The following is a 13,414-nucleotide window of genomic DNA, read 5'->3' on the forward strand; positions in this document are numbered from 1 at the left end:
GTTTATGTAAGTGGATATTCTGCTTCATGGAATCATAGATCTAAAGTCATAACACATACTTTACTAACTCACTCATGCATCACTGACAGTTTAGACACTGAAGTAGTTATGGAAGTAATGCAAACTTTCAGGTTCAAAGAAAAGAAGGAAAAACTGTATACTCAGTTCTCGAAATGGAAATTTAACTGAATGTTCAGTTGCCAAATCTTTCTTTGTTATTTAGTCTACAAGAATTTTAATTTTACTAGTTCCAGCTGGCCACGCACTTTGAATCAGAATGTTTGTTTCAGAAAAGAAGTGTTTATAAGTATCGTATCATACTTTGTTCTGACGTACTACTGTTAATTAGATAATCTGGACGGTTTGGGCTATAAAGTAAAGATCTCAGGGATGGGGCACTTGGCTACGTTTTCCTATAATTTATTGTGTGGCTGTTTGAGGATTATTGCAAAGGCGCCACTGGTTACAGAAGGAGATGAAGTTATTTAGCTGCAGCTGGAGAGAATTATAGGACAAATAGAGGGTGCGGTGCACTGCAGGAAAAGTGGCGTAATTAGCTTACTGGTGAAAAACCAGGAAAGAAGGCTCTTGTGGGAAGCCGCTTTTTTTACAGGAAATAGAGAAGGGGTAGCAAGAGTGGTTTTCACACATTCCTGCAGCGAGGACGAATATACTGGTGTGGTCACTGTTGCATAACATGGCATATCGCTTACAAAGGATGCAGTTAATCAGGTGTTGATTAGAACGATGACTCAGAAACCACGGCGAGATTGAATATCGTGCGGTGGGGTTGTAAACATTTGGCTCAGTGAGGAAAGCAAGTAAGCGGAGCTACGAAACAAATCATTCTAAAGGCAATACAGGCCGATAATGAGGAAATTCACTAACATAACTGACACTTTCATTCAAACAGTTTTCATTCACAGTGAATCAAAAAAGGAGGAAACCGGATGCTGATGTTCATCAGAAAGGAGGAGGCAATGTTTGTGTTTTTAGTAAAACAAAAATTGTACTCACCTCTCTTTCTGATGTTAGGAAAATAATAATCTCATTCAAAATTTAAAGCTCTTGCGGAATTTGTGGCATCTCCGGCAAATTACTACATGGTTTTTGCCGATAGATAAGTAGGACACTCAGCCACACATGTAATAGCTCACTGAAACAATATATTTTTACTTGATAGAGTGAAATATGCTACTGTTGAACCACTGGTTGAAAAAGAGGGTTGGTCTGCTGCCAACAGCTACCGTCAAGTCTCACTTCTGACACCATTGCCCAAAATTCTTTAAATGCTAATATATTCAGGAGTAGCTTCAAGTATTTGTAAAAATAAAGTGCCAACCAAACGCCCGTTTGGGGTTCAGAAAGGCTTTTCAACAGAAAATGCTGCATATGATTTCACTAATAAAATTTTAAATGTTCTGAATAACAACCGAACATCATCTGTTGGAATTTTCTGTGATCTGTAAAAGGCTTTGGATTGTGTAAATCATGGAATTCTTCTAGATTCACTTGCCAGTCAATATTCATCAAGATGCAAAGCTAGTTCTGTTTGATGATGACACAAGCATAGTAATCACACCCAATAAATAAGGATTCACTGAGAAATTTGTACGTAATGTCTTGTAGAAAGTTATTAACTGACTCTCAAAAGCTTTGATGTAAGACAGTACCTACAGATCAGTGCAGTAAACGGTACAAAACCTACAAAACAATTAGTGAATGCTGAGTTTGGAAAGAAGGCTGTATCTAAGGCAGAATATTCCAATTTTTTTGGTGTGTCCATTGATGAGGGATTAAATTAGAAGAAACACAATTATTATCTACTGACACGTATGAAATCAGTTTCTTACGTTATCAATGTGTTGCAAATTTTGGTGATAAACTTAGAAACAAATTAGCTCACTATGGCTGTTTCCTCTCATCCCTTTCGTATGTGACCATACTCTTGGTTAATTCATCATTAAGGAAAGAAGTATTCATGCACAAAGCTTGTGGTTAGAATAATAGCTGGATAACATACAAGATTATCTGGCTGGAATTTATTTGAGGAACTAGTGATATTCACACTAGCTTCGCAATGTATAGATTCACATACGAAATATATGGTGATAACCCATCCTAATACAAAGCAATAGCAATGTGAAAGATTCAACAGTAGAAGAAAGGCTGATATTCACTACTTTGTGTTAAATCTAACTTTGGCACAGAATTGGGTGAATTTTTTGCCACAAAAATCTTGAGATTTACTTACCAAGCAGCATCAGGAGTCTGACAGATACGCAACCAACATTTAAACAGAAATTAAGAGAATTTCTGAATGACAACTCCAACTGAAAAAAAAACGCCTGGAATGATAGCACGTAAAGACATCTTTTGTTAAATTGACACGTTCCACTTCATTAGAAAGTATTGTATTCATTAATCTAATGTAATCTGCTCATAAGAATGAACGTCTTGGATATGTCAAAGCTGATCGGATGTTTACAAGTTAGTACTGTTAGCATCTATGAAAAGTGTTTGTAGAAAGGAGAACGCATGAATAGCGACAGGGCGCTGGCCTTACAAGTTATTTAGAGAATATGGAACTCAGATGTTTGCCCACTGTTTGAAGTAGGATGGGTGGTGGGTGATACATGTCACATCTAACGACAGAGTATAATCCTCATACGGGCATAAGTGTTTCAGAGCAAATTCATGAACAAAGACTTCTACCTATGTTGACGCAACAACGCTGTCAATGAACATTTCAGTTGTCTGTAGGATCATCGAGATTGGACAGCGAAACAAAGGCAATGGATCACCTGGTCGGTTAAATCACAGTTTTTTGTTACACCAGGCCGATCGTCGTGTCTAGATACACCATTATCCAAGTAATCAGGTGCACAAAATGTGCAAGTGCCACAGATGCATGCTAATGTGGATGCTACAAAGTCATGCTGGTCATTCACATGGACTTCCATGGGATCTGTGGTAGTAATCAAAGGGTCCATGACAGCTGCAGCTTGTATTAACTTCACTGTGGACCACCAGCACGTCTTCATATCTGATGACCTCACCCCTGATCGCAATAGCGTCTTACATCAGGATAGCTTCCTGAAGGCCAGAATCGTGTTACAGTGATTTGAGTAGCATCTAGTAAACTCACACTGATGACTTGGCCGCCAAATTTTCCTTATATAAATTTGTGGGAATAATTTTGGCACACTACTGGGCTCATGCCTCCAGAACACACATAAAAGTTATTTATGAGAGCTGAATGACCCATGTATAGGCCTACCAACGCCTTGTCGAATCGATCCCATTGCATTCCAGAGGTGAACCAATATGACATTGCTTGACAAATAGTACAAAACCTAGAAAAGGCGGAGGAGGAAACGAAATGAAATTTCAATGATTGAGAGGGTGGTGTGTTATGTCATTTCTGTGATTAGAAAGTCATTTAAAAAAAAAAAAAAACTTGGCAACATGAGTTCACTTGTGACAATGATACTACATCGACTCTGGTCTGGATGCACGCACGGATCAGGTTGGGAAAGTGCCATAAAACCAATGGATCATCTCCTGAGTGAAGATGGTCCACAACCATTATAATTTGTCGCATTCGGCATGACGACGGTTCAAAGCCACATCCGACCATCCTGATTTAGGTTTTCCATGATTTCCCTAAATTACTTTAAGCAAATGCCGGGATGGGTACCTTGAAAAGACTTAATAGACTTCCTTTCCTATCCTTCCCGATGATCTTGCTGTTTGGTCCCTTCTCCCAAATCAAAAAACCAGCCTGTTATATTCTTGATATTCTGGTTTTGACACTGGGGCAGAGCTGCCATGTCAGGTGTTTCCATTCATGTTTTATTGCAACAATGTATGTCTGATCTATGCCTCTTGCTGGCCGCAGGAGTACCTGTCCTGCAGACAGTTCACAGAGAACACTTCTTGTCTCGATGATCATTGTGCTGTTGACAAATGGCATCATAATACTATGACAAGAGAGTTAACATGTGATAACAAAAGATGCCCATGACACATAGTTGTGCTGTAACATTCCTCTCAATCGATACTGGCCGTGACTTGCTGTCGTATTTAATGGTTCCTCACACTACACTGACAGGAATGAGAATGTTGTGCCCCTCTAAAACATTGTAAGAAAAGCACTTCTCCCTAGGCCACCACGAACTCGCAGACAATGGGCATATGAGTTAGTGAGGAATGTCATTGCCAAATACAATGTCTTGACGTTCTTTAGCAGTCCATACTTCTCAGGCACAGCAGCACGCCAAATGTGGCAATCTGTGTTGCAGTGTTAGCTGCAGCCTAGGCACGGGGCACTGATTTCCTAGTCCAGCTGCTTCTAGTCCCCAACCAATGGAGTGAGATGACACAGAACGTTGCAGGGATACCTATTCTCTGGTGACCCGTACAATTGTGAAGTGGATATGATCTCTTGGTGTACTACATCGTGATTCTCACTTATGGTGGTCAGATGCTGTCCACTGGAATCATGATGAGTATACTAACCCAACGTTCCCATACAGTCCTAAATCAGACCACTAACGAATCCAAATGCCCACAAATCTCGATCCTGCATGATTCAACTTGACAGCCAAATGGAGACCCACAATGAAGACTCCAAATATGCTGATTCCGCTACTTCATGCCAGTAAACGGCATCTTCATGTCCTTCACAGTGTTCATCAGACATATGACGCTGCTCATGCCTGATAACAGCAGTAAACATAAACAAAACTAATGCACTCTGCTTACCATTCTGCTGATCACAGAATTGTAACTCTTATCATTTACATATCCGCTGGTTAAAGCTACAGTGATATCCTGCCATGTCTACAAGATGCTTCAGTTATTTTCATTGAGTGTATTTTGCCTCATCAGTGTAAATACACTCCCTTCCTCTAAGAGCATGTTAAGCCGTTTTACACATTCGTCAGACCTGAAGGTTGGGCAGCTGCTCCGCCAGCTGCAGCAAGCGCTTGGTGCCCACCACGTTGGTATTGACGGCATTGCGCAGGCTGTCGTCGAAGCGGACGCTGGCGGCGCAGTGGAAGACGACGCTGACGTCACGCCGCAGGGCCGCAATGTCCTGCTCTTCCAGCTGGAAATCCGGGGAGCTGATATCGCCGCCGATCACGGACAGGTGGCGTGAGAAGTCAGGCTGCTGTTCTCGAACCTTTGAGAATATCTGCACAAATAAAACACAGACTGCTGATGACAATGAGAATTACCTGTATGTTATGGTAAACTGACACTTGGTTTAAGAATCATGAAAGAAGGTTGTATATATGGAAGAACCCTGGAGATACTAAAAGGTATCAGATAGGTTATATAATGGTAAGACAGAGATTTAGGAACCAGGTTTTAAATTGTAGGACATTTCCAGGGACAGATGTGGACTCTGACCACAATCTATTGGTTATGACCTGTAGATTAAAACTGAAGAAACTGCAAAAAGGTGGAAATTTAAAGAGATGGGACCTGGATAAACTGAAAGAACCAGAGGTTGTACAAAGTTTAAGGGAGAGCATAAGGCAAAAATTGACAGGAATGGGGGAAAGAAATACAGTAGAAGAAGAATGGATAGCTTTGAGGGATGAAGTAGTGAAGGCAGCAGAGGATCAAGTAGGTAAAAAGACGAGGGCTGCTAGAAATCCTTGGGTAACAGAAGGAATATTGAATTTAACTGATGAAAGGAGAAAATATAAAAATGCAGTAAATGAAGCAGGCAAAATGGAAAACAAACGTCTCAAAAATGAGATCGACAGGAAATGCAAAATCGCTAAGCAGTGATGGCTAGAGGACAAATGTAAGGATGTAGAGGCTTATCTCACTAGGGGTAAGATAGATACTGCCTACAGGAAAATTAAAGAGACCTTTGGAGATAAGAGACCCACTTGTATGAACATCAAGAGCTCAGATGGAAACCCAGTTCTAAGCAAAGAAGGGAAGGCAGAAAGGTGGAAGGAGTATATAGAGGGTCTATACAAGGGCGATGTACTTGAGGACAATATTATGGAAATGGAAGAGGATGTAGATGAAGATGAAATGGGAGAACGATACTGCGTGAAGAATTTGACAGAGCACTGAAAGACCTGAGTCGAAACAAAGCCCCCGGAGTAGACAAAATTCCAATGGAACTACTGACGGCCTTGGGAGAGCCAGTCCTGACAAAACTCTACCATTTGGTGAGCAAGATGTATGAAAAGGCGAAATATCCTCAGACTTCAAGAAGAATATAATAATTCCAATCCCAAAGAAAGCAGGTGTTGACAGATGTGAAAATTACCAAACAATCAGTTTAATAAGTCACAGCTGCAAAATACTAACACGAATTCTTTACAGACGAATGATAAAACTAGTAGAAGCCGAACTCGGGGAAGATCAGTTTGGATTCCGTAGAAATACTGGAACATGTGAGGCAATACTGACCTTACGACTTATCTTAGAAGAAAGATTAAGGAAAGGCAAACCTACGTTTCTAGCATTTGTAGACTTAGAGAAAGTTGTTGACAATGTTGACTGGAATGCTCTCTTTCAAATTCTGAAGGTGGCAGGGAGCGAAAGGCTATTTACAATTTGTACAGAAACCAGATGGCAGTTATAAGAGTCGAGGGGCATGAAAGGGAGGCAGTGGTTGGGAAGGGAGTGAGACAGGGTTGTAGACTATCCCCAATGTTATTCAATTTGTATATTGAACAAGCAATACAGGAAACAAAAGAAAATTTTGGAGTAAGTATTAAAGTCCATGGAGAAGAAATAACAACTTTGAGGTTCGCCGATGACATTGTGATTCTGTCAGAGACTTAGCAGAGCAGTTGAATGGAATGGACAGTGTCTTGAAAGGAGGATATAAGATGAACATCAACAAAAGCAAAACGAGGATAATGGAATGTAGTCGAATTAAGTCGGGTGATGCTGAGGGAATTAGATTAGGAAATGAGACACTTAAAGTAGTAAAGGAGCTTTGCTATTTGGGGAGCAAAATAACTGATGATGGTCGAAGTAGAGATTATATAAAATGTAGACTGGCAATGGCAAGGAAAGCGTTTCTGAAAAACAGAAATTTGTTAACATCGAGTATTGATTTAAATGTGAGGAAGTCATTTCTGAAAGTATTTGTATGGAGTGTAGCCATCTATGGAAGTGAAATAATAGTTTGGACAAGAAGAGAATAGAAGCTTTCGAAATGTGGTGCTACAGAAGAATGCTGAAGATTAGATGGGTAGATCACATAACTAATGACGAAGTATTGAGTAGGATTGGGGAGAAGAGAAGTTTGTTGCACCATTTGACCAGAAGAAGGGAACGGTTGGTAGGACATGTTCTGAGGCATCAAGGGATCACCAATTTAGTATTGGAGGGCAGCGTGGAGGGTTAAATTCGTAGAGGGACACCAAGAGATGAATACACTAAACAGATTCAGAAGGATGTAGGTTGCAGTAGGTACTGGAAGATGAAGAAGCTTGCTTACGATAGAATAGTATGGAGAGCTGCATCAAACCAGTCTCAGGACTGAAGACCATAACACCAACATGGTAAACTGATAAATCAAAGACATCTCCTTGAGAATAAGTGAAACAAGATATAAAGTCTCTAGTCTCACCTGGTTCAATGAGTTAATGAGAAAAGTTATTTTAAAGACTTTTGGGCGAGAAGGAACGAGAAGTAGTGAAAACCACACTGAAGCTTGACTATGATAGTAACATAACCATAATACTATGCAATATTAGCTGTCACCCTCCAGTTGCTGTGTGACAAGTTACTTCACTGAAAAGCGAAACTACCATCTTCAGCACTTCCAGTGTCGATTTACTCAATCACACTTGTACCTTGCCACTCTCATTCACGTATTAGGTTATCTAAGACTAGCGTTTATTAATCCAAACACAAACCACATGCCGAGATATATGTCAAGATCACTAAAACACCCATACTTTTGTCGACGCACAGATTCGAGTCCCTCACAATCGTGACAGAGACATCCTCTCCACTAGCATACTATACAGATGCTTCTGCACAGGGTACCAACTGAAACGTTGATTTTGTTCACAACCCAGCGCCTTGACTATTGCTCTGTCAAACAGTGTAGTGCGGATAACTGTTATAATCCCAGGAGAACTACTCTTATTTCGCTCGAAATCGGTTTTCATGCACTCTAGAACTGACCGTACTAGTGTCCTCTTTGCCATTTTTCCTTTATGGAACATGTCATATTCCGAGAACCATTGCAGAAAAGCTAAGGGCACCATCACGTGCTGCTACAGTTTACATAGAACGATTAAGTTGATAACTACACAGCAACTAAGTTATCGTTGTTGTTGTTGTTGTTGTGGTCTTCAGTCCTGAGACTGGTTTGATGCAGCTCTCCATGCTACTCTATCCTGTGCAAGCTTCTTCATCTCCCAGTACCTACTGCAACCTACATCCTTCTGAATCTGCTTAGTGTACTCATCTCTCGGTCTCCCTCTACGATTTTTACCCTCCACACTGCCCTCCAATGCTAAATTTGTGATCCCTTGATGCCTCAAAACATGTCCTACCAACCGATCCCTTCTTCTAGTCAAGTTGTGCCACAAACTTCTCTTCTCCCCAATCCTATTCAATACCTCCTCATTAGTTACGTGATCTATCCACCTTATCTTCAGTATTCTTCTGTAGCACCACATTTCGAAAGCTTCTATTCTCTTCTTGTCCAAACTAGTTATCGTCCATGTTTCACTTCCATACATGGCTACACTCCAAACAAATATTTTCAGAAATGACTTCCTGACACTTAAATCTACACTCCTGGAAATTGAAATAAGAACACCGTGAATTCATTGTCCCAGGAAGGGGAAACTTTATTTACACATTCCTGGGGTCAGATACATCACATGATCACACTGACAGAACCACAGGCACATAGACACAGGCAACAGAGCATGCACAATGTCGGCACTAGTACAGTGTATATCCACCTTTCGCAGCAATGCAGGCTGCTATTGTCCCATGGAGACGATCGTAGAGATGCTGGATGTAGTCCTCTGGAACGGCTTGCCATGCCATTTCCACCTGGCGCCTCAGTTGGACCAGCGTTCGTGCTGGACGTGCAGACCGCGTGAGACGACACTTCATCCAGTCCCAAACATGCTCAATGGGGGACAGATCCGGAGATCTTGCTGGCCTGGGTAGTTGACTTACACCTTCTAGAGCACGTTGGGTGGCACGGGGTACATGCGGACGTGCATTGTCCTGTTGGAACAGCAAGTTCCCTTGCTGGTCTAGGAATGGTAGAACGATGGGTTCGATGACGGTTTGGATGTACCGTGCACTATTCAGTGTCCCCTCGACGATCACCAGAGGTGTGCGGCCGGTGTAGGAGATCGCTCCCCACACCATGATGCCGGGTGTTGGCCCTGTGTGCCTCGGTCGTATGCAGTCCTGATTGTGGCGCTCACCTGCACGGCGCCAAACACGCATACGACCATCATTGGCACCAAGGCAGAAGCGGCTCTCATCGCTGAAGACGACACGTCTCCATTCGTCCCTCCATTCACGCCTGTCGCGACACCACAGGAGGCGGGCTGCACGATGTTGGGGCGTGAGCGAAAGACGGCCTAACGGTGTGCGGGACCGTAGCCCAGCTTCATGGAGACGGTTGCGAATGGTCCTCGCCGATACCCCAGGAGCAACAGTGTCCCTAATTTGCTGGGAAGTGGCGGTACGGTCCCCTACGGCACTGCGTAGGATCCTACGGGTTTGGCGTGCATCCGTGCGTCGATGCGGTCCGGTCCCAGGTCGACGGGCACGTGCACCTTCCGCCGACCACTGGCGACAACATCGATATACTGTGGAGACCTCACGCCCAACGCGTTGAGCAATTCGGCGGTACGTCCACCCGACCTTCCGCATGCCCACTATACGCCGTCGCTCAAAGTCCGTCAACTGCACATACGGTTCACGTCCACGCTGTCGCGGCATGCTACCAGTGTTAAAGACTGCGATGGAGCTCCGTATGCCACGGCAAAGTGGCTGACACTGACGGCGGCGGTGCACAAATGCTGCGCAGCTAGCGCCATTCGACGGCCAACACCGCGGTTCCTGGTGTGTCCGCTGTGCCGTGTGTGTGATCATTGCTTGTACAGCCCTCTCGCAGTGTCCGGAGCAAGTATGGTGGGTCTGACACACCGGTGTCAATGTGTTCTTTTTTCCATTTCCAGGAGTGTATATTCGATGTTAACAAATTTCTCTTCTTCAGAAACGCTTTCCTTGCCATTGCCAGTCTACATTTTATATCCTCTCTACTTCGACCATCATCAGTTATTTTACTTCCTAAATAGCAAAACTCCTTTACTACTTTAAGTGTCTCATTTCCTAATCTAATTCCCTCAGCATCACCCGATTTAATTGGACTACATTCCATTATCCTCGTTTTGCTTTTGTTGATGTTCATCTTATATCCTCCTTTCAAGACACTGTCCATTCCGTTCAACTGCTCTTCCAAGTCCTTTGCCGTCTCTGACAGAATTACAATGTCATCGGCGAACCTCAAAGTTTTTACTTCGTCTCCATGAATTTTAATACCTACTCCAAATTTTTCTTTTGTGTCCTTTACTGCTTGCTCAATATACAGATTGAATGACATCGGGGAGAGGCTACAACCCTGTCTCACTCCTTTCCCAACCACTGCTTCCCTTTCATGCCCCTCGACTCTTATGATTGCCATCTGGTTTCTGTACAAATTGTAAATAGCCTTTCGCTCCCTGTATTTTACCCCTGCCACCTTTAGAATTTGAAAAAGAGTATTCCAGTCAACATTGTCAAAAGCTTTCTCTAAGTCTACAAATGCTAGAAACGTAGGTTTGCCTTTTCTTAATCTTTCTTCTAAGATAAGTCGTAAGGTCAGTATTGCCTCACGTGTTCCAACATTTCGACGGAATCCAAACTGATCCTCCCCGAGGTCCGCATCTACCAGTTTTTCCATTCGTCTGTAAAGAATTCGCGTTAGCATTTTGCAGCTGTGACTTATTAAACTGGTAGTTCGGTAATTTTCACATCTGTCAGCACCTGCTTTCTTTGGGATTGGAATTATTATATTCTTCTTGAAGTCTGAGGGTATTACGCCTGTCTCATACATCTTGCTCAGCAGCTGGTAGGGTTTTGTCATGACTGGCTCTCCCAAGGCCGTCAGTAGTTCTAATGGAATGTTGTCTACTCCGCGGGCCTTGTTTCGACTCAGGTCTTTCAGTGCTCTGTCAAACTCTTCACGCAGTATCGTATCACCCATTTCGTCTTCATCTACATCCTCTTCCATTTCCATAATATTGTCCTCAAGTACATCACCCTTGTATAAACCTTCTATATACTCCTTCCACCTTTCTGCCTTCCCTTCTTTGCTTAGAACTGGGTTGCCATCTGAGCTCTTGATATTCATACACGTGGTTCTCTTCTCTCCAAAGGTCTCTTTAATTTTCCTGTAGGCAGTATCTATCTTACCCCTGGTGAGATAAGATTCCGTTAAATTTAGTTAATTCACCATTTATAAAACCAGTGCTATGAAAGCGAACACCTCGGCAGAAATAGACGTGTGCAAGACGGCAACGTTATAAATCTAAACTTAAAAAAACCAGGCTATAAGTAGATCATTATTAAGAAGCTTGTTTTTTTTTAAAAAAAAGGTGACATCAAACTACAAATGATTAAAATCTTTGCAAGTGAACTGCTATTTAAAACAGTCGAAGGGAAGAAAAACCGTTTTGATCGTCCGATATTATGGGAAGACGGGAATACCTTGAGCGTAGGGACTATAGAGGCACTTCACTACTGTCAGATGCTGCAAAATTCTACTACAGGATTTTTGAAACAGGATTGAGATATGAGGTTGAACACAATCATAAGGAGGGTAGATAAGCTTTGTCCCACACAAAAGTAGCCAAGAACTCGTCTTCAGTCGGCCGAAGTAGCCGAGCGGTTCTAAGCGCTACAGTCTGGAGCTGCGCTCCCGCTACGGTCGCAGGTTCGAATCCAGCCTCGGGCATGGCTGTGTGTGGTGTCCTTAGGTTAGTTAGGTTTAACTAGTTCTAAGTTCTAGGGGACTGATGACCTCAGAAGTTAAGTCCTATAGTACTCAGAGGCATTTGAACCATTTTGAACCATACCTAGGATGGGTAATCAATACCTAGTCGAGGAGAAAACAAGATCTTTCATACCGTCATTTTAAACATGAAACATGCGTGTGACAGTCCTGAAGGCCGAGAACTAGAAGTCCACAGAGGCACGTTATAATATTATTGGATTTCAGATACTTTGCATATGAGACATTTGTCATAAAAGAAAGGAACAGCAAACTCGCTGTAATTCGTAAAAATACTAAGCATTACAGCGCAAGAGTAAAGAGGCGTATTTTTTTTAATGTACGCCTATACCAGAATTTAAATTCTCTAAATAAACACTATGACCCGCTGGGAGCAGATATTTAAAGTAATTGCCGCAGAGCTTGATAGCAAGAAGCTGTCAAACAGAAGAAAGAACAATCTATCTTTTGTTAAGAAAAATTCCAGAGACTTCATTATTCCTTATGCTTTTGGTCGCCAGCATGTTAAGACGTACTACATAGCATTGCTGCAGGTTGTATTTTTATTTTGTGTAAAAACTATGTGAAACGACAAACAAACATTTCGGTAACCCGGGTGAGGATACAATGTACTTACGCACAGGCAAGGACATTTAATTTTTAAAAAGGAACGGACTGACAAAGCAGAAATTATTGGACTGCGCCGTGTACAAAAGAAATATCAGATGTAAGTCATGCAATTATTGTGTGTTTGTCAAAGTCTAGAAGTTTAGAGTCAATCTGTTCAAAATAGATTAATATTTTATGATACAGTAATTTTCTTCTTATTCTTTTCTTTCACTAACAAAAAACGATGTTCACATTGTATATGAGCCTTGTTACAGGTTCGCTCTTTATCGCGGTGTCTCGATTGTATTTGGGTGACCACTAATGTGTTCAACTTCCGATCTGTTAATCTTTCTCTTACGAAATTCCACTAATTTGCTTTCATTTACATTTTTATACTCAAATAGTACCCTTAGGTATTTTCATCGAAGATTCCGATTGCGTGACGGCAACCCGGGTCAAAAGGTCAATTATTCGCGTAATCAGTCGGTACGTCTCCAGAACACAATCGAGGACTGACGCTTCGGTGATCAATTAAGAATCTCTCTCTGTTTTAAAGTCGTAATCAAAAACGGCCACACAGGATAGTCGTAAGTACGCTATCTAGCGTTAGGTTGCATTTTGTCAGTAAATATTACCAACCAACAGTTGTAAGTATCCAAACCAGAATAGATACAACGCGATTTACCAAAACACACAGCTACAATACGGAAAATCACCATTAAATCCCAACGGTAACTA

General features: G+C 42.0%; 1 protein-coding gene across 1 annotated transcript in view; it reads right to left on the bottom strand.

The window, feature by feature from the left end:
- LOC126285287 (fatty acyl-CoA reductase 1-like) overlaps window positions 1-13,414 on the bottom strand; it is a 148,272-nt gene that overhangs the window by 80,493 nt on the left and 54,365 nt on the right. The window contains exon 3 of the mRNA XM_049984576.1: window positions 4,952-5,200. Within this exon, the coding sequence (XP_049840533.1) occupies window positions 4,952-5,200 (249 nt within the window). The remainder of the gene's footprint in view (window positions 1-4,951; window positions 5,201-13,414) is intronic.

Source organism: Schistocerca gregaria, chromosome 8, assembly GCF_023897955.1.
Source record: "Schistocerca gregaria isolate iqSchGreg1 chromosome 8, iqSchGreg1.2, whole genome shotgun sequence".
In the NCBI taxonomy this organism is placed as follows: domain Eukaryota; kingdom Metazoa; phylum Arthropoda; class Insecta; order Orthoptera; family Acrididae; genus Schistocerca; species Schistocerca gregaria.